Source organism: Podarcis muralis, chromosome Z (assembly GCF_964188315.1).
Source record: "Podarcis muralis chromosome Z, rPodMur119.hap1.1, whole genome shotgun sequence".
Classification (NCBI taxonomy): Eukaryota; Metazoa; Chordata; class Lepidosauria; order Squamata; family Lacertidae; genus Podarcis; species Podarcis muralis.
In genome coordinates, this window is record NC_135673.1 from 7,321,458 (window position 1) to 7,349,181 (window position 27,724).

Genomic DNA, 27,724 nt, shown 5'->3' on the forward strand with positions numbered 1-27,724 from the left:
TTATAATGCCACTAGGGTTTTGCCAACAGCATCAGCTTACTACACTTTTTAGTGATAGCTGATCCATAGCCATTTGATGTACCTTTGGGGTCTATTAATTTGGTATGTATTTATTATTGGTTGGTTAACATGCAGGGCTGCCATTCCTTTCACTGGACTGTATCTGAATGTAATGGTTTTCATTTCATATTATTGTTAGCTGATGAAGATTTATCATTGAAACAGTTCATTATCCTGGAAGAACTGTACTGTCTGCTGCTGTGCTCGGAGCACCCTATTGAGACATTTGGAGCACCCATCTCACGTTTGTAGGATATTGACTGTGGAAAGGCATTCTGCCTCCATTTCAGTGATCTTTGACAGTGAATTACCACTCCTACCATTCCTGTTCATGGAACATTTATTTGATTCTTATTAGTTTGTGACTCCATGCACATATTATATGTCTTCTGTTTATGAATTTTGAAACAGTATAGTGTTATAAAAATATTATCAGTATATTGTTAGGCGACGTGTTGCTCATTGTTGTTCCAAGTGTAGAACCTGACATGTGTCCCTTTTGAAATTCACTTTGTTAGTTTTGGCTCAGTTCTCCAATCTGTTAAGGTCTTTTTTGAATCCCAGTTCCGTCTTCTACGGCATTAGCTACCCCTCCCAGTTTGGTGTCATCTGCAAATCTGATGAGCATCCCCTTCATCCAAGTTATTTATAAAGATGTTGAATAACAATAGGCCCAGGACAGAACCATGATGGCAAGACACCTTCTAGCTTTCTTGCTGCTCTTGCTTCAAGAGCTGGAATTAGGCCCTGTGGGCAGCTGTGGCTACATGTTAGTCTGTTGAGTGGATTATCAAGCTTGTAAATCAGGAAACAGGATTACAGAGAAGAAATGCCTTGATTAAGATGTGTTTCTGGCAGAAGCTACATTAATAGCTGCAGATCGCCCCCCCCCCCCCCGACTCCTGGGCTGCATTCAAACAGTACTTTTTCTTTTTCCTTACCTGATGATTACCACATTTTATGTGTTCTTTCACACAATGTTAAAGCCACTTCTGGAAATCTAATGGAATCCAGCAGAAGTTTAGCATTCATTTCTGTGTTCATTGCTTTCGAAAAACAATCCATTTGCACTGGCATTTCCTTGCAGTTTTCATGTATCATGCCATGCAATAAAATTGTGGTGGTCTTCTGGCAAGCAGTTCCCGCCTGCCATTTCCATGAGTAAATCATGGGGGGAGAGAAGCATGCATGCATGCACAAAAAGGGTGGCGTTATGCCCAGTGACGTTTGCTGTTGTGTCTAGGGTTGGGCACTATCACCAGCTTAAACATCACAATATACCAATATATCACTATGATTGAAGTAAGGATGGAACTACATCAGAAGCAAACAGGGTCATGTCTTGGCAACTGCTACTACTTAGGGGTCTAAAACTGATAAATTTTACTTACCTTTAACATACTGTTACAACTGTTATTTTACAGTTTTTAAATCAGCACATTTTCTTTAAAATTAAAGCTGTATAAGTATAGTTAAAAAGGTAAAGGGACCCCTGACCGCTAAGTCCAGTTGTGAACGACACTGGGTTTGTGGTGCTCATCTCGCTTTACTGGCCGAGGGAGCTGACATTTGTCTACAGACAGTTTTTCTGGGTCATGTGGCCAGCATGACTAAGCCGCTCCTGGAGAACCAGAGCAGCACACAGAAACGCCGTTTACCTTCCCACCAGAGCGGTACCTATTTATCTACTTGCACTGATGTGCTTTCAAACTGCTACTATAGTTAGAAGTCAAAAATTGAAAGAATTGTAAAATTTAAACAATTTAATCTGTCTCAGCTAACTGAAGAGTAATTTAAGTAGACTAAATGCCTTCCCCTCCGCAGTGGCCACAGGTAGATACTCACAAATTCCTTATCAAGCGCACCTGTGTGCCTGCAGTCAGGGAGTACCAGACTCACTGGACCATATTCTCTTGGACTGCCCTTTGCACAGCAGAGTTCGCAAACAGATGCTGAGCAAGATGCTGGACCTGCAACCCACAGTTCTGAGAGAAAGCCAAATGAGGTTCCTCCTAGTGGACAGGAACAAGGACATTACTGCCTCAATGGCTTCCTTTTTAATCTCCATCTTACCCGAAAGGGTTCTTAATGAATCATCCCTCTAGGGAATAGTGAAGCAGAACAACTGAGTGCTTGCGACCCTCGACAGCCTCACTCCTGTCCCTTTTAAACCTATCCCACTGACTTGAAATGTCTTAACTTGAAATGCCAAAAAAAAATATTTGTATTTGTATTGTATTGTATTGTAATTTACAAATGTCAAGTTGGATCTGCTTCCCCACTCAGAGGGCCAAGTGCAGCTCCATGCATGTGTGTGCTCCACCGAGTTCTACTAAACCTACTTCTACTTTCCTGGGAATAAGCCCCATTGAATTCAGTAGAGCTTACTTGTGAGTAGACACACATTTGCTTTCACTGCTTACTGACAAACACCCCATCGTTCTCACTAGACAAATACCCAACCTCCCAGCTGTAATGTGGCCAGTTAAATTCCCCCCTCCATTTCCCCTATTGTGACACTGAAGCCCAGCCCCCAGCCCCTCCCCCCAAATCCCACCAATCTCTCACTTTTTACCATCCATAAAGAGCCAGTAGTAGTTAGAATGTTAGACTATGACCAGATAGACCCAAGCTCAACCATGATACTCAATGGGTCTCCATCTCTCAGCTTATTCCACCTCTCAAGATCTTAACTAGTGCAGCTGCTTGGAAAAGGAATACATTCTAATTCTGCCCCCCCTTCCTTCCTGCTAAGTGAATTACCATTGCCTCTTCCCAGGGAGTCAGAATGCTGATTTCCTTTCCAGCTTGTGCAGCAACACATTGTTCTGCCCCATCCCCATGTTTTAAAAACCTGTGCAGGTTCTAGGTAATCAGAAAATGCAATATCCCTGTCACTGACTTTCTGAAGATGTGTGGCCTGGGTAATTTAACCTGTCAGCGCCATCAATCATGGAGGCGCAACCAGCAGCTGAACAAAAATGGAGGGGTGAAGAATGGCAGGCAGCTGTGCAATGGGCTGCAGTCTTCTAAAAGCACCCCCCCTTCCTCCTCTGGCTTGTGCCTTTTGTGTGGCAGCAGTCCATTAAATGCTCCCTTAGTCAGTGAGCTATCTTGCTTTTAGCTGAATAATTAAGTGCTTAAACTAGACATTAAAACATCTTAACATAGGTGGGTTTTGAGTCGTTTGAGCCTCAACAGTTTCCCTTGACTAAATTACAGATATAAAACTTACATTCTTGTGGAGGATCATTTCCTGCAAGAAGAGATGTATATAAAACTGCAAAAAGTGCTGTGGCCCCTTAGAGACAGAAACTGGTTTAATGAAACATTTAGTTTATTGGGCTTTACTAACTGGCTTATGGCAGTGACAATTCTCAAAGCGATCACTATACTACTTATGGTCTTGCTGCTGTAGATGCACAATGCACAGGACTACAGTTGTCGCCCCCCTCCAATAAATTGTTAAAGGTATCTGTGCATTTATAGGAGAAAACTGAAAATAAATCACCTACAAATAGCACTCTCAAAGTTCTGATCCTTAAGCAGCCAAAACTACAACATTCTTGCACAAGAAGTGGGAGTATAAAATATAAATAGTTCTGGGGTATCCTCCCAAATGTTGCAGAAGTCAGATCAAAAAGAGCCCCCAAACACCTTTAGGAAAAACTCAGTGTGAAAGCCCCCCCCCCCCAGCCCAGTGAGGATTGGTGCATAACATCAGCTTTTGGTCAGTTGGGTTTGGCATAAATATCAGGAGTCTAGCCCCCTACGCTGTCCTGCTTCACCCATCTGTGATATCTGCATGCTACACTCCAAGACCACCACTCCAGCAAGGGCAGTTAGGACCCTACATTGGGAAATATCTGGACTTGGAAGCAGCCAGATCCCTGTTAGAATTCCTGCTCCGTGATTGCAGTCATGGGATTGTCTATCACATGACGGTATATGTTTTGACTCTACAACGTGGGAAGTGACGGAGACAGGATGTTTGTGTTATTGTGTTCCATGAAGTGGGACTATTGTCCTTTGTTCATTCTCTTTGTTGTCTGATGCTAGAGAGAGAGGGAGCCATGTTGCAGTGCTCCGTGTGTGTTTATACACAAAATGCTGAGTTGCTGAGGTCTGTTACACAAGCTTGTCAAACTGTGGATCCCTAAGTGTGCTGATGTCTGTTGACATTGGTCGCTGTGATGTTCGGGCTGAAGAAAGCTCATGAAGCTCCCGAATGATTGACCAGGAGGGAGAGAACATGCCAGTCGGTCTCTGCCAGGGTCCTACCCTGTCATGTGGTAAAGTGAAGCAGCTTGCTTCAGTCACCACAATGAAGTGGCCACAGGATGGGACATAGATAAAAGCAGGAATGGACCCCCAGCTAGAGGTGTGGATACCATTTGGACTCCACTTCAGGCAACAGGATGTCTGGGCCAGCAAAACAAGGTGGTTAGATATAGCCCAAAATTTCCCCACGGACGACCTTTCTAGATATTCTCCAAACAGGGGCATTTTCCAAAGTATTGCAAAGCTTGGCAACTTTTCATACCTTCCAGAAGAGTGCAGCTGAATCTGTGCCACTGCCAGGGTCTGTTGTCTGAGCAGAAGCCTCAACACATTTTCCTTTGAAATATTTGTCTCCAGTTCTTGGCTGAGTGGTTTGCTATCATCTAACTCTAGTTTTCCTGAAGACTTTCCTACACTTCAGAAGCATTCCCATGTGTTTTCTCCCTCCCAATGCTAGTGTCCTTGGGAATGTTTTCAACACAACCTGCTTCTCTTCCTCCACTCCTGAACCTGTAGAGGCTGCAACTAGGGAACATAGGTAGCACAGAGCTTCCTCGCAGCTTAGGAACATGAGAATTTTCCCCCAGTCACTGAATAAATCCAACCCAGGCAGTTGCTATCTCCTTTAGGACTTCAAGAATTGAATGGTACTGGGTCATTCATGAGAGCACTTTGCCCTACGTTGTGCGCTTGTGAACAGGTACGGTGCCAGATTTTTAAAGGGGAGAGTTCAGGGTGCCTCAGCTTCCCTCCCCCTCCTAATAAAAAAACAGGGCAGAGCCCAGTCCTGCTCACCACATTTTATTTGCCATTGCTGTAGATCTATTGGCCAGGCCACTACATTTTTGATAACTTAAAATGATGGGTGCCCGATATGGATGGGTGCTGAACTTAGTTTTCCAGCTCACTTTGTTTGAGTTTAGCCATAGATTCCTGCCCCTGCCCCAGCCCCTGCCCCCAAATCTGGGCCTCAAAATGCACACTCTCAAACATTTAATAGAGGTAACATAGGGACTATTGTATCCTTACAGCACCCTTATTCTGACAGCAAGAAATTGTAGCCTAAGGACCCCTTGTCTCATTGCATATTTCCCTCCAACATGTTGTATTAATTTATTCTGAAATAGCAGGCTCTATATGGTGCCAATAGTTCGAAATGAACTTTGCCAGCGGCAGCATATGATATCATAGATTGGACACTTGGTGATGTGTTGATGGATGGCCCTAGGTCCTAGCAACCAGTGTCAAGATACCTACAAGCTGGTGTGTGTGTGTGGTGTGTGTTAATGTCTGAAGAAGTAGCTCAGAACTAAAGAAAGGCAACTGGTTAGAATGTCTGTCTGAGACTAGGGATGCTTGTGTTTAAATGAAGCTCACGGTGACTTTGCTCCAGTAACTCTTTCAGCTGAACCCACCAGGATTGTTGTGAAGATTAGCTGTGTGTGTCTGTGCGCACACAAATGCACACAGCTGAGAGCCTTGGGGGCAATATAAAAGTAAAATGATAAAAACTAGGGCTCAAGGGATGCAACTAACACAACATTCTTTTAAAGACATCCCCAATTCTTTCCCCAAATCAAAATTAGAAACAATGTTTTACCAGGCACAAGTATCATTAAAGAGAGCCTGTCCCTTGTCGGTTGAATGCAGGAAAACAATGGCTTCAGAACTAAAGAACATGTTGTTGCTTTGCAGGAAGTAGTATCTGAATGCAGAAATGGAAGATTTTGCAGTGTGGGGAATAAGCCTTGCTTATTACATGATCTTCCAGGTCTGGAGCTTTTGCAGTAAGCCAGAAGCAAACCACCATGCCATATGCAGTAGCTTACTATGTGCAGGGCTTTGTGTTAGCCAGATTGCACTCATGCCATAATTTTCAGAGAAATCACAATTCTATTAATATTGGCTGTATGGCTCCCACTGTTATTCCAGTGCAAAAGCTTACCAGGAGGTGGAGGAGTGCCAGCAAATCGCAGCCCGGGCATTGCTAGTTCATAGCCAGAGGGCTTCAATTAGCAGCCACCCAGAATAATGATTTGTTTCTCTTTGATGGAATTTTACAGAGGGTTTTGGTTGTTGTTAGGTAACACCTCCACCCTAGACATCTTTTTCCCTGCCTTGTGTTTTTTACTTTAGCATCTCTTTAACTTTCTGTTGGTAAAGAGTAGAAATACAGACGTGAAAGACTAATCAAATAATAGAAAATGATAAAGCATACAGTTCCACGTTGTCTTAGAAAAAAACAACCCACAGTGTTCTTCATCCAACTAAGTTCTACTCAGAGTAATCCCACTGAAATTAATAGATCTTAAGTTAGTAATGTCCATTATTTTCAATTTATTTATTTAACAAAATTTATGCATGGCCTGACTGTAGTAAAGTTGTTTTCAAGAAAAATATATAATTATGATTAAAATACAATTATAGTTAAAAACAGTTAAAACATTTTTTAAAAAAATAACAGCAAAGGAGGGAAGGAAGGAGAAAGCCAATAGTAGCTATACTCTGAGTAGGGTTAACATTGGATACAACAAATTTTGTTTGGTAATGCCAAACCTTGTTTGGATATGGCAACCTTGACATGGTAGGATTTTTTTTAGATTGGCAACCCTTGGTATAGCCTGTAGATCTCCATTGCTCTCTTAATCGGCAGCAGTATGAAGCATGTTCTTGCCTAAGAGACCTCAGTATCACAATAACAATTAATTGCTTGCTCTCTGAAGGCTGACGACTGTGTATAGCACACACATTTCAGTGTGTTTCACAATATTTAAAATCTCATTTTATCCTTATACAGTAGGCTAGATTATGTGTATATAATTTGATAAGCACTCTGTAGTGAGCTTCATGAAGAATTCCCCCCCACACACCTTGTCTTCTGGCTGTGCCAGAGGTTGAGATCTTTTACCCGAGTGACATTTCCTAGAATGTGGGAAGCCAGTAGTGTTTTTAGCCTTAAATATTTCAAGGGCAAGATAGCCATTAATCTCACCCAAGCTGGCTCTATAACATAGCCTGTCTGGCAAATAAGAACAGGGATGGCTCTCCTAATTTTTAGCCTTCTTATTTTAAAATGTTTTTTATTATATATTAATAAAAAAGATGGATCTAAAATTTCACAGGTCAGGGCTTGTCCACATTTCTGCTCATCCTGTCCCTAGAAAGCATGGGTCTGAGAGGTCTTTTGCTTGTCCTGTTCATTCTCTGCATGGGTGCAAGAGGTTTTCCATTTGCTCTGCCACTTTCCCCTGAAAAACCTGCTCTTTACTGCTGAATTGGAGCAAACAGGTTTTTGCAGATTGATATTTGCTCCAATTTAGTGAAAAAAGCGAAGATTTTATGAGGGAAAAACAGCGGGAGAAACAGAAAATTGCTCAGCCCCATGCCTAGAAAGCACAAAACAGGCAGAAAACTTATTGGACGTATGTTTTCTAGGCATGCGGCAAGCAGAAGAGTGGATGAGCCCTGAATCAGAGCAAATGTCAATCTGCGGAAAACCCAATTGACCTTTGCTCTGATTCAGCAGTAAAGAGCGGGTTTTCCCAGGGGAAAGCAGTAGGACAAGCAGAAGTGTGTATGAGCCCTTTGTGAGGCAGACAGGCAGTGAGTGTCCTCCAACCCCCAAACAAGAAACACTTTAATATATTTGCCTCTTCCCCTCTCTCTGAGCTCCTAGCCCTGCTAACTATCTCATTCAGGAATTCAGTCTGCGTGGTCGTTGAGCTGATGCTTCTCCAAACACAGGCTCCAAGAAAATGCCACCATATGGTCACTCTCTCCCAACTATCCTTGATAATTTGAGTACAGTTCACATGGTTCACAACTGGTTACAAAATGGCTTTCCTGTGACTCTCTTTGGAGACTTTGGTTCTCTGTTAAATGGTTAGATGTGAGGTGGGCAACCTGCTTCATCATAGAGCTGGCACAGTATGCCATAGCCAACAGCTTGAGACAGGTGCCTTTGGGATGCTTTTCTATACCCATACTAAAGCCATGCCCTGTCTTCTGAGGAGTTCATTGGTTGAGTCAGGTGATAGTGGAAATACCCCTCCTTATCTGCTCCTGTTGGTTGAGTTGTCCATCATGCCCTTGGCAAAGATGGTGGATCTTCTGCATCCCTTATTGGTGAGGCAAGGGGCAGGCCACCTCAAAATGGATCTCCAGACATCCAAAGGGTGAAACATACTGAGGTACAACCCAGACCTTTAGGATGGGCACCCATGCCTTAGGTTGGGGAAATGACTTGAAACTATCAGGTTGGGGGCTAGAAGCCAGACATGTAGAAAAGTCATATGATCTCATAAAACAGACTTTTGGGGGGCAGGGGATCAAATGTCTATTAAACAATATAAAAATTTATATAAAACAATGCAACACTTACATAAAAGGATGGAACTCCTGATAAAAAGGGGGCAGGGCTTCTGCCACTTTTTGTGAAGACAAAAAGCATGCCTTCTATTCTTCACAAGTCACTGCATTAAGAAAATAAGAAGAAGCTTGACAGTGGTACCTCGGGTTAAGTACTTAAATTGTTCCGGAGGTCCGTACTTAACCTGAAACTGTTCTTAACCTGAAACACCACTTTAGCTAATGGGGCCTCCTGCTGCTGCCGCGCCGCCGGAGCACGATTTCTGTTCTCATCCTGAAGCAAAGTTCTTAACCTGAAGCACTATTTCTGGGTTAGCGGAGTCTGTAACCTGAAGCGTATGTAACCTGAAGTGTATGTAACCCGAGGTACCACTGTATTGACAATATTTATTTTGATTCATTGACCAAATCTATTATTTACTGGTCAGATTCTCAGCCTGACCTACATCTCAGCACAGTTTCCATTACACTTTCCAAGAGATTTTCACATCTCTTGGTGGTTGCTTGACCTTATTGCTTCCCTCCCAACCAACTTCGGTAAGGCTGAGCTCTGTCAGGTTAAAAATTTCTTTTAGTTCTTGATTTGGAACAGAGGTCTCTTGAAGGGGCCAGTCCTCAGTATTACTCACAACTGAAAGCAGCTTTTGTGTCTTTAACTGCTATCCATTTGGTGCAGTCCTCTGCCTCCTTGGCTTGAAGTGATTAAGATTTCCATGGGCCAGGGGGCGGCACTTTCATTTGCAGTTCTCTTGCCAAGAAGCGTGGAGGCTGCACTTCTGCGTAGAATAATAAAGAATTTTTACAACAGTAAAATACTTTAATGGCAGTTTAAAGGGCCACTGTCAGCCCCCAGAGGCCTCTTTCCTTTTAACCTTCTTCACAGAGTGAGAGGCGTGTGCCAAACATTTTCACAAGGCCTTTCATTTTGCTTTTCTTCTTTGGTTTCCCTTACCCGTACAGTTTCAAAATCACCAGGAGCATGGATCTCACAATGTCCAAAAGCAGGTGACTTTGGGGGAAAGGTCTGGTAGAGAAGACTCTGTCAGGGACTGGCAGGAGGTCAAGGAGAGAGGGGATTTGTGGGCAGAGGAAGAGGAGAGTGAAGAGAATGATCTTGGGGAAGGTGCCAGTGATGCGTAGGGTTCCATGCCACAAGTGAGGAGAAATCTTCCCCTGTCACCAATTCCTTCATTGATGCCTGAAGTATTTGTGAAGCGATTGCCAGAAGAGGCAGAAGTGGAGCAGGAGCCAGAGGCCAGTCAGCAAGAGGAAGGGAGAAAGGAGCAGGTTCAGGAATTGAGGAAAGAGCCTTCAGGGATCCCTAACTCTTAGAGGCTACTATGTCTCCAGAATCCCCTGGAAACCCACCCACCCACAGTCACACCTCGGTTTAAAGATGCTTTGGGTTAAATCTTTTCAGTTTGCGTCCCGCGGTGACCTGGAAGTACCGGAAAGGGTTACTTCCGGGTTTTGCCGCTTGCGCATGTGCAGACACTCAAAATGATGTCATGCGCATGCACAGAAGTGGCGAATTGCAACCCGCACGTGCACAGATGTGCAGACGTGGGTTGTGTTCTGCTCAGGTTGCAAACAGGGCTCTGGAACGGATCCCATTCGCAACTAGAGGTACCACTGTATCTTTTAAGGGATGGTGGTTGGGGATATTCTATTGCTCCAACTATCTGAGACTCGCACAGATCTTCAGCAGTGGCTTGCTTAGACAGCTGACTAGTGAAGAGCTTTGTTGTATATCACTTGTGCACTAGGACCTGATTTAACCAATAAAATGATAAAAAGCAAAAGTCCAGTGTGTTGAACCAAGGTGAACTATTCTTGAAGCTCTGTAAACACCATCTTGGTTGTCAAGATAACCACACAATTAATTGGTAGTTGTTGTGACAATGAGCTAAGATGTGTTTATATTCACTTGCTTTGAGGTTGTGCTTATCTTTGGGCTTGGGGTGCTGGGCTCTGAGCCCAGAAAGGGGAACTATCTGTGAGACTTGGGAATTTGTCCCTTATGCCCTCATCTGGTCAGGTGAAGTGATGGGTAGGCCTGGCCAAAGTGATGTCTGCTGCTTTGTGTATAAAGAATGTAGGCATGTTTGCCTGGGTTCAGACAAGCCATCTCTTTGCTGTGGTGTCCGTCCCACATCTGAAAAGGCTTGGAGACCTGGCAGGCTGCTTTGCTGTAAGTCTAGACCTTCTTTAATAAAGCACTAGAACTGATCACTCTGACATTTGGACATCCTTCTTTGGTATCCCTACTTTGGTGTAACCACTCCCTCGAGCCCTCCTTTGGGCCTGCAGTTCAGAAAATCCATTCACTTGTCCCCGTGGGTCTGGGTGTGTTTTGGGTCAGACTTGTTTTCTGGGCAACTGTTTGCCATGATCACTAGCACTAATCCTCAATTTCCTTCTCCATAGGTGGGATTGGATTTGGCCGTACCAAAGGCAACTCTGGCTCTGAAGCAGATGATGAAACTCAGTTGACCTTCTACACTGAGCAATACAGGAGCCGACGACGTAGCAAAGGTGAGGAGGGGAGAAAATTTGATTTAATGGTTTAGGCCACAATATGATACGATAATCTTTATTGTCATTGTCCCATACAGAACAATGAAATTGAAAAAAATCTACATCAGATATTCAAAAGCCAACAAGCCTGATACCCCAGCTATCCCAGCCTGGTTAGCCCCCTAGAAACTCTGATACCCCATAATTAAATACAATATACAATACAATTGGTGAAGGTGTGTGATGCAACAACGTTGCTGAAGCTAGATGTATGACTGGATGGTTGACTGCCTGGGAAACATTAAATCATTTGATAAAGCCTAGGATCTTAACCATCATACAACCCATGGGCTGTATCCAGCGGCAGTTCCAGTGGAGGCTGGTCCACTAGGGCGAATGGGGCCCTTCCCCACTAGCCTCAGTCTACCCTGAGCCAATGCCCACCTGCCTGCTTTCCTACTTGCAACCCACCCAGTAGGGTGGCACTATTGCTGGTCTCCTGGCTTGTCACCCTTCCAGTCCCAATATGCACTATCCTGCACTGGCATGTCCTACTCAGAGTAAGCCCATTGAAAATTATAAAGGTAAAGGTACCCCTGCCCGTACGGGCCAGTCTTGACAGACTCTAGGGTTGTGCGCCCATCTCACTCAAGAGGCCGGGGGCCAGCGCTGTCCGGAGACACTTCCGGGTCACGTGGCCAGTGTGACAAAGCTGCATCTGGCGAGCCAGAGCTGCACACGGAAACACCGTTTACCTTCCCGCCAGTAAGCGGTCCCTATTTATCTACTTGCACCCGGGGGTGCTTTCGAACTGCTAGGTTGGCAGGCGCTGGGACTGAGCAACGGGAGCGCACCCCGCCGCGGGGATTCGAACCGCCGACCTTTCGATCAGCAAGCCCTAGGCGCTGAGGCTTTTACCCACAGCGCCACCCGCATCCCATTGAAAATTATAGACATGACTAATCAAATTCATTCATTTAAATAGCTCCACTCTGTGTTGAACTTAGTTGGTCATAAGCCCATGTGTTCAGCTGGAATCAGATGTTCTTTGCTGTTCTGGAGCTGTCTGTACTTGCCTTCCCTGGAAATGGATTCTTTCTGTTTCTTTTTCCTTTCTCTCCCCCCCCTTCATTTCCTTTTCCTTTTCTCTTTCCTTTCTTCTTCCTGCTTATTTTCTATATCTTACTGTATTATGAGAAACTTTAACAAAAATCTCAACAGGCTGCAGGGGGAGAGGAAAAGAAAAAGACAAACTGGCCAGCAAGGCAAGGAATTGGCTTGGTTGACCACCTTTTCTCCTTCTGTGCCACTTTCTTTCTTCTTGCAGATTTCTTTTAATGTGTTTTATTTTACCTGAAGCAGGTATCTTTCACATTGAAGTGATACAATCCACTCTATACAACCAATAGATTGCACCACCTCATTTTGCTGTATGTGTAGAACAGGCTATAGGCAATTCTAGAGAAATGCAAGAAAAGGAGAGCAGGGAAACCTCCCGAGTTGTGTCATCTTTCAGTTTTAGCAGAGTTAGGAGGCTTGTTCTTTCTCTATTATTTTAAAGCCTTAGTTTCAGAGTGTGTCCCACACTTGCTTCCCTCCCCACCAAAAAAAGTTCTAATCTGCATTTGCATTCCTTTATTTTTGTGACAAGAGGTGGTTTTGAAAAATGAGTGTGAAGAAATAATGAAGTTGCAGGGTGCTTTGAGCTCAGGAACAAATTACTGTTTTGTGCGATGGCTTCTGTGCTTTGCATTCACTATCTGTACTTAAGCGTAGCAAGATGCAGGATCAGAAAGTTTCTCTACTATCCTGGGAAAAAACAGTGAAATTTATTTCAGTGATTAGGTGTTGGCATGCATAGGAATATGTTCGTTTTGGGGCAAAGCTGGCTCAGTGGTTGCACACTGGATCAAACACAGGTATATTTTGGAAACAGACACATGCTGATGGTGCACAAGCTTTCATTTTGGAAAGTGAGAATCATAGAATTGTAGTGTTGGAATGGACCCTAGGGTCATCCAATCCAACCCCCTGCCAAGAAGGAAACTAAACAAAACATCAATGGCAGATGGCCTTCCAACCTCCACTTATAAACCTCCAAGGAAGGAGAGTCCACCACCTCCTATGGGAGTCTGTTCCACTGCCTAACAGCTCTTACTGCCAGAAAAATTTTCCGGATGTTTAGTCGGAATCTCCTTTCTTGTAACTTGAAGCCATTGCCTTGAGTCCTTTTCCTACCCTCAAGAGCAAGATAAAGCAAGCATGTTCCCTCTTCCATGTGACAGCCCTTTAGATATCTGAAGATGGCTATCCTATCTCCTCTCAGTCTCCTCTTTTCCAAACTAAATATACCTAGCTCCTTCAACCATTCCTCATAAGGATTGGCTTCTAGACCCTTGATCATCTTGGTTGCCCTCCTCTGCACACGTTCCAGCTTGCCAACATCCTTCTTAAATTGTGGTGCCCAGAATTGGACGCAGTATTCCAGGTGTGTTCTGGCCAAGGCAGAATAGAGTGGGACTATTGCTTCCCTTGATTGGGACACTAAACTTATGTTGATGCAGCCTAGAATAGCATTAGCCTTTTTGCTGCTGCAAATGCACTGTTGACTCATGTTAAGCTGTGGTCCACCAAAACGCCTAGATCCTTTTTACATGTACTGCTAGTAATAGGGTTGCCATATTTCAAAAAAGTGAAGATCTGGACAGGTCTCTCAGGGGAAGTGGTGGAGCAAATAGAAGTGCTGACAAGCCCCGAGGGAGATTCAGGATTGTATCCAATCTATCCTAGGATAGATCTGACCCAGGATGATCCAGGACCAACTCAACCTGGATCTGGGCCCCAAACTGATTCAGGATCCTTGCACAGTTTTAATTAGTATTTCAACCCTAATTAAACATGCAGTTGGCTGGGGGAGAGGGGAGAATAAGACACAAACAGGCTGCATCCTTCTCCGTCTCTCCTCATTGCCAGACCTCCCAACTTTTGGATTGTCCTGGGTTGGATCAGGTCAACTTCAACCTAATATGGCCAAAACCCTGGTCCATCTGAATTTACCTGATTTGGTTCAGGAAGGACCTATGATTTGGTTGGATCTGGCGCACAGCTTTAGTAGAGGAAACCAACTATAAATGAAGTGTTCCTGATCAGGGTCCAAGCTTTCCTTCCCCTTCCAAGCATTCTACTACTCCTTTTCCCATGCTTCATTCCCTGTCCTTTTCCATTGTAGTTATTGAAAATTTTCAGTTCTTCCCCCTCAGTTCTCCCCCAATTTACCTAATTTCCCTCTTGTAAATTTTGGGATTATCTTGGCCATGCTGGTGCTTCACTCTTGCTTCTTAAGGTAAAGGTAAAGGTACCCCTGCCCGTACGGGCCAGTCTTGCCAGACTCTGGGGTTGTGCGCCCATCTCAAGAGGCCGGGGGCCAGCGCTGTCCGGAGACACTTCCGGGTCACGTGGCCAGCGTGACAAAGCTGCATCTGGCGAGCCAGAGCCGCACACGGAAACGCCGTTTACCTTCCCGCTAGTAAGCGGTCCCTATTTATCTACTTGCACCCGGGAGTGCTTTCGAACTGCTAGGTTGGCAGGCGCTGGGACCGAGCAACGGGAGCGCACCCCGCCACGGGGATTCGAACCGCCGACCTTTCGATCGGCAAGCCCTAGGCGCTGAGGCTTTTACCCACAGCGCCACCTGCGTCCCCTTGCTTCTTGGTGCCCCCTTTTTTGATACAATCCTGTTGGCACCAGGGCTGGCCCAATACGTTTTGGTACTTGAGGCAAACCACAAAATGCCCCCCTTGCCAGGGCAGAAAGGTCACTGTAGAGGCTGCATGGGGGGGAGCGGGAGGCTTCTGAGGAGGCAGCAGATCAGGCATTCGCTGTGACCGTGGGAAATATATTCCTTGGAGGCCAGGTCTGCTGCCTCTGTAGACCCTGCCTTCTGAGGCAATTGCCTCACCTTGCCTCATTGATGGCATTATTAGATGTGAGGGGATGGTAGTGATGAAAATGACCTTGAAGATCAAAGTCTTGATTACAGGGCCAGCTGCCTCCCCCTTAACTCTCCATTGTCCTTTGCTCCTGGTCGTTTTTTCTGTATGTCCCAGTGAGTCTCTTGTGTAGGCCATTGTCAAAAATGGCCTGTTTTGTTTTGATATCTTTGCCACTTTCCCTTTATGGAATAAATTATCTATATCTATCTCATCTATTTCTATTTCTGTATTGAACTCTGCTAATCCCATGTGCAAGGGAGATCACCAGTTTAAGAGAAAACGGTGGCTTTTTTTTAATAAACATAATAATTAGAACTGCAGCTGAGAACCATAATTGGGCGAGCTTCTAATTCCTACTAGGGAAAGCTGTGTCACCAGAGACAGCTAATTGTTAGTGATGATGCTTTCCTGTTGATTTTTATAGTGGGCCTCTTGTCACGGTTATTTGGAGTTAAATGGCCATTAAGGGCAGTGCAAAAGTGCCTCCAGCCCAGATGAACCATAGCAGGACAGAGGACAATTGTTAAACGTGCTGCAGTGCCTTTTTTTTTTTTTTTTTTCCAGTGCTTATTGGAGTGGATCTGGTGGTTCATCTTTAACTCTGTACATCTCATTTTATGCTGTATCATAAAGCAGACTTTCTGCATGTGAAGCACATCTCTCCTCATTTGATTTTGGGGGGAGAGTTCCAGTGTGAGTAATCTGAATTCAAGGTTAACCCCTGAGGTTAATAAATTCAGTGGCCTTGTTAGCATGTCACACTCAACCAAGGATAGCATGGGAGCTGTCCAGTTACTGTTGGATTCGAATTCTCATCAGACCCAGACATGGTAAATGGTCAGGGATGATAAGAACTGTAGTCCAGAATAACTGCACATCTGAAACAAGTTGTTATTTTTTAAATCAAGTAGCTAAAATAATAAATTCATATTGGGCTTTATTTAACAGCCAATTCGTTTAACAGCAATTCATTCTTGTACTTTCTCCCGCTGAAGAAAAGAGTAATGAATACTCCTCACATTTTTGCTTTAGTGGATGTGTTTTGTTCTTCCTGCTGTTGTCTAAAGGCCTGTTCTTCACTTGTTGGCTAAAAGCCTGTTCTTCACTTGCAGGAAAATGGGGTAGGCGAATAAGAATGGACATTGGCAGTAACCACCCCAGGCTGCAGGTGAAATAAAATGACTTCCCTATGTAAAACTCCTTGCAAACAGAAGTCTAGCACGTGATAATACAGATTATTTATTTATATTGAATTTATATCTGCCAAAGCAGTTCAGGGCAGCAAACACAACCATAATAAAACAATTAGGAGGGGAGAAGCATTCTTTTTAAAAGTTGCAATAAAAACAATTTCTGAAACCTTCTCTCTTCATTCCAATGATCTCAGGATTGCCAAGAACAGTGTCCTTCAGTCATCAAATGTCAATAATGAGAGGAGGGAGACAGATGACCTCATCAGAGTCTCACCTGCAGATTGTAGTGTCCAAGATAGTTGGTATAAGGGAAAGTGTTCTTTAAGGTACTTGGGTCCCAACCATTTAGGGCTTTTGTATGGTAGCACCAACACATTGAATTGGGCCCAGTAGTTTACAGGTAGCCGCCACAGTGCTTTCAGGACCAGTGGCATGTTCCCATCAGGCTGCCTCACTTATCGAACTAGCAGCTGCCTTTTGCACCAGCTGCAGCTTCTAGTCTTCAAGGGCTGTCCCACATACAGTACACTGCAGTAGTCCAGACAGGAAGCCAGCAGGGCATGGAAAATGAAGGCCATGCTATCCTGGTCCGGAAATGGTCATAACTGGCAAATCAGCCTAAGCTGTGCCTAAGCACTGCCATCCACAGAGACTCTAGTGACAATTGGAACCCAGGACTACTCTCTGACTATGAACCTTTTCCTTCAGGAAGAGTTCACCTCTCCCAGAACAGGTTGTGCAGTTCATTCCCAGACACAGGAAACACCCACTAACTACACCTTTGTCTTTGCAGGATTCAGCCTCATCTCCCGCTGCTTTTGTATAGCTGATAAATAGCATAAGGGACAGTTTATACTCCAATTCCTTGCCTGCTTTTCTGTTTCTAATGAATTTTTGTCCTAAGGGACATTAGGAAGTACCACCATCCACCTACAGTCTGAAGTCTACCACATCATTCTGCTGTGTATAACACCAGCTATAAGTCCTAGTTTATTCATACCTTCCGTTGTAGTCATCTGTTTGGCCCCATTGTTACTTGTGCCAGTTTGCATTGTGGGAGCGAGTATCTAGGTCACATGACATACCCACACTCATGGTTCTATGTAGTATAGTCAAATATGGTTATCTTGTAGTAGCCTGAAGAAACCCCTGTGATAACTAGTGCCCCCCCCCCAAAACATCCAAGTTTATGACCACTTTGTTCTGTTCCAGGGCTGTGCCCGCATTTGCTTCCCTCTCCCTGGACTGTGTGGCTGTTTTCTTCACCAATATTTGGTAGCTTCCTTTTGTCAAGATAACACAGTGAGCCGAAGCATTGCTTGGTCTCTGGAGAGCTGTATTATTGCCTCATAAACCAGCACTACCATCCCATTATAGCCTAATTAAGACCATGGGGATTTAGGTTCCTCTTGTCCAGTGATAAGTTCCACGCCTTACTGAGATAAGGAGGTTCTGCTGTTGTTCAGAGGCTTGCAGCAGATGTCACCAGTATATCTTATTTTTGGGAGGGGTTAGGGGAAAGAAGACCTTTTTTTTTAGTCTACAGGATGTCCAGCTCTTTCCCCTAATTTGCAGCAATCTTTAATGGGTATTCAGGGGAGCCCAATTATCTGCCTCAATTTTGCATCAGCCACTGTGTGTGTATCTCTCTGACTCACGGAGCCTTCCGAGGGCTGTTAGAGAAAGACGAATCCAGGCTTTGATCTGCTTCTGTATTTGGTGTTTAAAACAAGGCCTTTATAAGGGAAAATTAGGTATTTGGAATCTGTTACATACACAGAAGCCTGTCTTTGATCCTCACACGCCTCTGGAGGCAACAGACACTTATTATTTCAAAGCAAAGCAAATGAGATGTGGAATGAAAAATTTAGGTAGTCTTTCTCCTCTCTTCTCCCTCCCTTCCCTTCCCCTTCCCCCAAAATGTACATAGATGCTAGGGCTAAGTAAACAAGGTGCATAATAACAGGAGACATGGCACTGGCTATAACAGCAGTAATGGGTGGGATTTTTGGGGGGCGGGGGTGTAGATAGAAATTCACAAGTTCCCCTACCTTTCACTTGTTTATTTAATTTATTGTGAATAGCTTCCTGTAAAATCTCTAGAAGCTATTTCACAATAAGAAACATCAACAATGAAAACATTTCATTATATACACAGTTAGAACAATTTCATTTACAGTGGTGCCCCGCAAGACGAATGCCTCGCAAGACGGAAAGCCCGCTAGACGAAAGAGTTTTCCGTTTTTGAGTTGCTTCGCAAGACGAATTTCCCTATGGGCTTGCTTCGCAAGGCGAAAATGTCTTGCGAGTCTTGCCATTCCCCCCCACTTTCCCCCCCTTTTTCTAAGCCGCTAAACCGCTAATAGCCTTTCAGCAGCTCAGCCGCTAAGCCTTTAATAGCCGCTAAACCGCTAATAGCGCTAATCCGCTAAGCCGCTAATGGGGTTGCTTTGCAAGACGAAATAACCGCTAGACGAAGAGAATCGCGGAATGGATTCTTTTCGTCTTGCGAGGCACCACTGTATATAGAACTATTTCATAAATAAAAACAATTTCAAACGCAGTACAGATACAGACTGCCACAGGTACACACACACACACACACATACCTTTGTTTAAAAGATTTGTTGAACAAGGTGTTCAATTGGTGCCAAAATTACAATAGACACAGCGCCTGCCTGATATGCAGGCAAAGAGTCTTCCACTGCCTCCCGCAGTTTGGTCAGACTCGTTTTAGTAGCTTCGAGAACACTGTCCAACCATCTCATCCTCTGTCGTCCCCTTCTCCTTGTGTCCTCCATCTTTCCCAACATCAGGGTCTTTTCCTTCTCATGAGGCCAAAGTATTGGAGCCTCAGCTTCAGGATCTGTCCTTCCAGTGAGCACTCGGGGCTGATTTCCTTAAGAATGGAAACTCAGTTAGGCATCTAAGGCATCAAATCATAAGTGTTTGGACAGGGTCAAATGGTCATTTCAGTTAACCTTCAGGTTGTATCCCTCCCCATATTCTGTTTTGGCTGTCTTTGCACCCAAAAACAACAACTCCTGCCCCACTACATAGTTTCATTTTGTCCTGCAAAAACCAGCTAACTGCATTTTTTAGTATTATGGCATCTTTTAAAACCAAGTCACAAATGGATCAGTTGCTATATATCCCTAGAACAAGGTGCTGAAATTGGGAGGGGGGCACACACACATGAGAAATGGATGGGAATCAAAAGAGTTTCAAGGTGAGAGTAGTTTTATGTAACTGAGTTATATTTGTTACATTATTGAATAGCTTTAGTCATCCATGAAGTGTGTGTGTGCGTGTGCACACACACACGTGCTTGCATAGGAACATAGGAAACTATACCTAGGCAGACCATTGGTCCATTCACCTCAGTACTGGCAGCATTGATAGGGCCAGGTTCTCCAGTGTTTTGGACAGGCATCTTTGGACAGATGTTGAACCAGGGGTGTTCTGCACTCAAAAGAGGCACAGTACCACTGAACTATGGTCCATATGAACTATAATGAAATAAAGAAAATGTCACCTTATTCTGAGTGAAGCCATTGGTTCATCTAGCTCAGTGTTTTTAGCACTGCCTGGCAGAAGCTTTCCTGAGCTGCAGACAGGAGACATTCCCAGTCCTACCTGAAGATGTTGGGATCAGACCTGGGACTTTCTGCAATGCAACACATGCATTCTACTGGAGCTACAGCACCCTCTCCCCACAAGTGATTGTGGACTCACTTGGCCTTTTAATCTTACTTTCAATTTTTCATTAGAGAAGTATATATAGGAGCCAGCTCTTAGGGGCCACAAAGTTGATGAGCATTCCCATTCAGATGGTGTGTGCACTGCGTCATGTGATTGATTATGTAAGATAGGGTTTTTAAGTTGGCACCCATAGAAGTACACATTACGATTTGGATCAGGATCTTAATAAATCCCCCCTCTCTTCCATATTCCCGAGGCTAGTGTGTGGCATAACACACTACTGTGCCACAAACATCAATATACCTAACTATCCCTTTGTTCCTGCTTTGATGCCATGGTTGAGGAAATAGCACTGCCTCTGCAGTTTGTAATCTGATCACCAACTGAGGACAGCAAGGGTAGAGAGCTGGAGTGGTGGTGGGCACACAGATGGTAATCCCAAAAGACCATCCTCAGCAAATCTCAAGGACCATAGCAATATATGATAAGAGAAGACAGTTCTTCAGATATAGGTCTTTAATAGGATCCTGGGTGGATATTTTACAGTTATGCTCGGTGTGCTGCTGCCTGCCTTGAGCTTTGGGGATGAACCCTGGCCATAAAGTAGCTCTACATAGGAGTTCCAGAATAATGGGTGGTACAGCAGTGTTAAGTAGGCTGGTGACTGAGCTGATATCTCTGTGTGGTATCTTTGCTTGCAGCAGTATGAAAGGCAGTATGGAATTGATAAAGTTGCTCCTTAGCTGATGAGATGCTTCCCGCTACTCTTCAGATGACTCGATAAGTGGATTGCACGTAAATCTGAGCTGAGGCGTCTGCTCAAATATTTCCTCAAAGTTCCTCTGCCTTCTCATTATTACAGAAGCTGCCACAGTGCTGTCTTGATTCTGCAGGAGGAAGAAACTGGGATAAGCATTAAGTTGGGGTGCAAATTACCAACTGTTAAAAGTGAGTCCTGTGTGCTGAGAGAGTAGAATTCTTTCTCTTCTGGCATAGGGGTGGAGAACTTTTTACAGCCCAAGGACCACATTCCCTTTTGGTGGCCACATGCCATCAGTGGTGTGGCCAGAGGCAAAAGTGGGTAGAGCAAAAAATGCAAATGTTGCCTTTGTACAGTACAGTACAGTGGCTTAGTTTCTACACACACTTTCACATCCCTTTCTATCCTCCATCCAGACCAGCAAGAGGCATTATCAGACAGGGGCAGCCCATGCAGGTGAGGGGAAGCCATTTGCTCCAGGGGGTGGATTCGATCCTCGCATTGCCATTGTTATCACAGTTCACACATTCCAGCCATGCAAACAAATGCTCAAGAAGGGTGCCTAGTAGGGCTGGTGATGGGTGTGACTCCTGAGGGTGTGCTGCTTGGGTAGAGTCCAGGAGGTGCCATTGGGTGTCAAAGCCAACTGAAGTAGCCCTAAAATGGTACTGAGCAAGCTTTCACATTCATTAGACTGGATGCTAGACATGATTTATTATACCTACATTGAGTGGCAGGCAGGAGCGCCGACTTGCCCCCCACATTTAGGAGGTGCGGTGATGAATCACATGACATGTGATGTGGCCTGGCATGGGAGGGGTGGGGCAGAGCAGGAAGTATGGAGGGTGATCTCTGTGCTTGCTGGTCCCAGCCCCTGCCCAGGTCCTGGGTTGCCAGCCAGAGGCTGGAGCTGGGGTGTGCAGAGGGCACCTGGCAGTGGTGGGGAGTGGCAGTCCCCTCAGTATTGGGGAGCGCTGCCCCCTGCCCCAATATATTGTGGGAACCGAAGCCCCCTCCACCCCCTATAGCTAGTGCCGCTGGTGGCAGGGAGTATTAGACAGAGCTGCTCATTGACATGGTAATAAAATGAAATCTTACTCTGCAGTTTGTTAGAGGGAGTGGAGGATATGTACATGGACTTGAACAGGTTAAACTGTGAGAGGTGCAAAAATATTTCATGTTTTGCCAAAGGCTACTAGAATAGCCAAGTAATGGCTGTTGGCTCAAAATGCCTCTACATCTCTTTTAAATCAGAACCAGTGAAGATGGTGAAGGTCTTGGGTGAGTGCCTGGAGGCAGTTGGAGGATGGATGACAGCTAACAGACTGAGGTTGAATTCTGACAAGACAGAAGTACTGTTTTTGGGGGACAGGGGATGGGCGGGTGTGGAGGACTTCCTGGTCCTGAATGGGGCAACTGTGCCCCTGAAGGACCAGGTGCGCAGCCTGGGAGTCATTTTGGACTCACAGCTGTCCATGGAGGCACGGGTCAATTCTGTGTCCAGGACAGCTGTCTACCAGCTCCATCTGGTATGCAGGCTGAAACCCTACCTTCCCGCAGACTGTCTGCCAGAGTGGTGCATGCTCTGGTTATCTCCTGCTTGGACTACTGCAATGCGCTCTAAGTGGGGCTACCTTTGAAGGTGACCTGGAAACTACAACTAATCCAGAAAGCGGCAGCTAAACTGGTGACTGGGAGTGGCCACCGAGACCATATAACACCGGTCGTGAAAGACCTACATTGGCACCCAGTACGTTTCCAAGCACAATTCAAAGTGTTGGTGCTGACCTTTAAAGCCCTAAACGGCCTCGGCCCAGTATACCTGAAGGAGCTTCTCCTCCCCCATCACTCAGCCCTGACACTGAGGTCCTCCTCTGAGGGTCTTCTGCTGCTTCCCTCACTGCGAGAAGTGGAGTTACAGGGAACCAGGCAGAAGGCCTTCTTGGTAGTGGCGCCCTCTCTCTGTGGATGTCAAGGAGATAAAAGAATTACAGTCATACCTCCGCTTACGTATCCCTGCAGTTATGTAAACTTCGGGATATGTAAGCGGCAACCCAGAAGTATATTTCTGGTTTTTTGCCACGAGCACATGCACAGAAGCGTGTGTGCACAAAAGTGGTCTTTCCAGTTACGATAACCTCGGGATCCGGGTTGACCTTCGGAATGGATCCCTTCCGCAACTGGAGCTACCACTGTGTACACAGCTTTTATGTCAAGGAAATAAACAAGACTTTTAGAAGACACCTGAAGGCAGCCCTGTTTAGGGAAGTTTTCTAAGTTTGATGTTTTATCGTGTTTTTAATATTCTGTTGGGAGACGCCCAGAGTGGCTGGAGAAACCCAGCCAGATGGGCGGGGTATAAATAATTTGTTGTTATTGTTGTTGTTATAAAATGGAAATTTCTATTACTATCAGTATTAACTAACAACATTTGGCCCCGACTTCCTACAAACCTCAAACAAATTTTCTCCCAAGCCACAGCAAAATGCAGAGTTAACAACATGGATTCCAATACCATAGCAACCCAAATAGGCCCAAAACAAGGATTCCCACTGTCTCCCTTCCTATTCATCTTGACCCTGGAACCCCTAGCAATCATACTCCAAGAACCCCAGTTATCAAGGGTGTGGAAATAAAAGGTAAAACCTTCAAACTAGGGTTCTTCGCAGGCGAACTGATGGTCACAACACCAGACCCCATAAACACAGCAACCACCCTAACCAAAGAACTCGACACATTCCAATGGTGTCGGGCCTACAAGTAAACTTTGCAAAATCTGAGGCTGTGTGCTTCAACACCCCACCCCACCCCCACATACCTAAAAGGAATTCACCAATATCACAAAGATAAAACTCTGCTACACCAAATTCAGATACCCAGGGGTTCAAATAACCAGAAACCTCAGCAAACTATAATACCTCCACAATTACAAGCCCTTGTGGTGACAAATCAACAGGAACTTGAACAAATGACACCAACTTCATCCTCTCAGACAAAATAGCCATGATCAAAATAACCACCCTCCCAAAACTAACCTATTTGTTCCAAACCCTCCCAATCTGGATTCCCCCAACCCAACTCCAGAAGTGGCAGAAAAAACTACACTCGTTTATTTTCTCACACAAAAAGCCACGAATAAGCCCCAAATACCTGCACCTCCCCCCACAAAAGGAGGATGGGGAATCCCCAACATAGAATCATCTTGCATTGCCAACCAAGTGTGCCACATAATCCCATATATTCTAGAAGATGAGACAAAGCAATGGGTCCACTTAGAGAGAGAGACACCATTGAAAACATCCCTACAATGACATACCCTTTTCTCCAAAACAAACTAAAGAAAATCCCCAAAATACTGAACAGGTTCACACAGTCCATGCTTAAGCATGGAAGGAAAAAGCAGGCAAACTGTCCCCATCCACATCCCCACTAACCCCCCTGGCCTATCACCCATTATTCCAACATGCCACACAAAACCTGTCTTCCCTTCCTGTCTTAGTGATTAGGGCTCTGTTTTGCTTCAGTTGCCTCTTTAACTTCCCCAGGGCTGCAATAGAGATAATGACATTTACATCTGTTCCCAGTGGTCCAGGTTTTTGGATGGTTTTTTTTTTTATTGCATCTGATACAGTCTTACCAAAGTAATTGAGTATTTGCACTCTAGCTTGGTCCTTATCTTGACAGCAAAGCAACACTTTTAATTTAATTTTGTTCCAAGCATGCAGGTAACAAATTTTACTAATCGTTCCACTCATGCCCGCTGCATGGTAATGAGCCTCTTGTTTCACAGGAAATAAAATACTACCATGTTTGCTGGGGAGGCAAAGGAGGGGTGGCTTACAAGGGTATTGCTGCTTTGTCTAACAAGCAGGGTAAATTGTAAGTCTTTGAGGGAATTTGGTAAATAGACTGGCATAAAGCAGGGTTGGAATTATTGAAAAGTGAATGGTGGTGTCCCCATCACACAGGTTTATTAGTAGGGTTGTAATGTTTAATTGACTTGCTTGAACTCTGACCTTGGACTGGCCCTGGGTACAGCTTTGGTTTCTGCCCCCTTGGTCTGGTTGCTTGCAAGTTCCCTGTTTACTCTGGAGCCCAGTGAAAACAGGTCATAGTAGAACCTAGAGGTGTGTAAATGACAGTATGGTTAGCTTTGTCCTTACCTAAGCCTGGCAGCAAAGTTCTGTGCATGGTTTATTCAGAAACCCCACTGACTTCAGTGGAAATTACTTCAAGGTAAACCTGAGAATACTTCAGCCATAAGCTCTGATCAACAGAATGGCCCCCTGCTTCTTGACAGGATCAATTATTTTATCACTATTTTATCACATCATATCTATTTCATTCTTGCACTGAGGCTCCTGTTGTCTTTGATCTGACCCAGAATTCAACTCTGGTTTAAGGCATATGACAGCAATGAATCAGCCACGATTTCATCTGATTTGTACTGAAGAACAGCGCTATGCAAAAATCTATCTAAAAGATATCTATAAATAGTTTCCCTCAATGTAACAATGATTCTCATCTGATTCCAGAGCAGGGAAATGAAAGCAAAGTTGACTCCATTGATTTTAATTGTCCAATCTGGAGGAATGAGAGAGGGAGGCACAGAAAGCCCATCAGCAATGCGAATAAAGAGAGAACTAATTGGACTTTCAAGAATGAAAATAATAATAATATTTCCAATCAAAAAGCGAAATGTGTTTTGAATAATAGGACCCCCATAAATGTTTTAATATGTGATAAAATTTGGCATGGTGTCTCTTAAGCACAGGTTTATATAGGTAAAAGGTTTATATAGCTATAATGCTATATAGGCAGCAAATGCATATCAAATACACAGCGAATTCACACAACTGATGGAAAATGCAGAACAAGTCTGAGCGCAGAGCCACCCATGCTCCTGCTTCCAGGTGTGGCTTTTTCGTCTTTTGTTTTAAAAATAGTGCTTTTATACTGCTGCCTTTATGTTGCATTTTTGTTTTAATGATATTCTTTACTGGTTTTTTGTGTGGGATGCAGGTGGCACTGTGGTGTAAATCACTGAACCTCTTGGGCTTGCTGATCAGAAGGTCAGCGGTATGAATCCCTGCAATGGAGTGAGCTCCTGTTGCTCGGTCCCTGCTCCTGCCAATCTAGCAGTTCAAAAGCATGTCAAAGTGCAAGTAGATAAATAGGTACCGCTCTGGCGGGAAGGTAAATAGCATTTCTGTGCGCTGCTCTGGTTTCAGTGTTCCGTTGCACCAGTCGTTGCACTTAGTCATGCTGGCCACGTGACCCGGAAAAACTGTCTGAGGACAAATGCTGGCTCCCTCGGCCTGTAAAGCGAGATGAGTGCCACAACCCCAGAGTCATCTGTGACTGGACTTAACTGTCAGGGGTCCTTTACCTTTACCTTTTATTGTTTTTATATTGTACACAGCTTAGTGGGATTTTTTTTTTTTAAAAAAAAGCCATGTCTGAATGCTTTCCTATAAAATAAAGTGGTTTAGAAGTGAAAATAAAAACTGAGCTCCTCAGTTCTGGGCAGGCAGACAGGCAGTTACCTGACATCCACTTCTTCTCCGGAAACAATATGGACAGAAAAGAAAGTGTTTGGAGGATGCAACGTGGAACAAAAAGCCTACTGCACCTATACTGCCACCCTTTTTGCAGAGTGGGCGTTTAGATGATTTGTGGCGGGGTAGAGAGAGAGACAGTGGGGTAGATGCAACTACCAGGGGTGCTCATGTTCCTAGTTGTTGACGGGCACTATTTTAAAAAACAACAACACCGGGCATTAGACAGCGTGCAAGAAGAATTGTCTTCAACCAGGTGCTGCGTGATTTATTAAATAATTTATTTCATTTCTATACCATTTTATTTTTATTTTACAACCCACATTGTTTTCTCCTGCTCTGAAGCCTAAGACCCAAACCAATTGCTTGAAGTTACAAGAAAGGAGTTTCCTACTAAACATCAGGAAGAGCTTTCTGAGAGTAAGAGCCGTTCGACAGTGGAACGGTCTCCTTCAGAAGGTGGTGGACTCTCCTTCCTTGGAGGTTTTGAAGCAGGGGTTGGGTGGATACCTGTCATGTATGATCTGGCTGAGATTCCTGCATTGCAGGGGGTTGGACTAGATGACACTAGGGGACCCTTCCAATAATTTCAACAATTTGGCTTGTTGGAAACTTAAAAAAAGTTGTTGAGCAATATCTAAAAAAAGAGAGACTCCCCCCCCCCCAATGCAGTATTCCGTCTACGTCCAAATGTATGTCAGGCCTAATAAAATAATCATAGAGCATAATATAGGATCATATCTTAATCATAGAACATTTCTGCTGCTGTTTCTGCCAGTGGTGGTTCGTGGTGGGTGGCAGCTGTGGAAGCTCAGGCTCAGTGACCTGGCTCTGCACTAACAAGACAGCCAAGATCGTCTCTTGCTTCTTTAGCAGCATCAGTTTTGTATCTGGAGTCTGTCGGGGCTCTCCCCTCCCAGACCTGGTGGAAAAAGGCTTTTACTTTACAATGGTACCTCGGGTTACAGACACTTCAGGTTACAGACACTTCAGCTTTGTACCTGGCATTCCCCTGGGAATTTGAATAAACTAAAGAATCAATTCAGTTTTGAAATCAATGCTTAAAATGAGAGCAGTTTTGAAAAGTTCAACCCACCAGCTTGATTCAAAATGGCATGTAAAAAGGTAAAAGTAAAGGGACCCCTGACTGTTTAGTTCAGTCACAAACGACTCTGGGATTGTGGTGCTCATCTCGCTTTACTGGCCGAGGGAGCTGGTGTTTGTCCGCAGACAGCATCCGAGTCATGTGGCCAGCATGACTAAGCTGCTTCTGGCGAACCAGAGCAGTGCACG

General features: G+C 44.5%; 1 protein-coding gene across 3 annotated transcripts in view; it reads left to right on the forward strand.

The window, feature by feature from the left end:
* ASTN2 (astrotactin 2) overlaps nt 1–27,724 on the forward strand; it is a 682,965-nt gene that overhangs the window by 291,196 nt on the left and 364,045 nt on the right. For all 3 annotated transcript variants that reach the window (XM_028714606.2, XM_077922442.1, XM_077922443.1), the window contains exon 5: nt 11,137–11,244. In XM_028714606.2, coding sequence (XP_028570439.2) covers nt 11,137–11,244 — 108 coding nt within the window. The remainder of the gene's footprint in view (nt 1–11,136; nt 11,245–27,724) is intronic.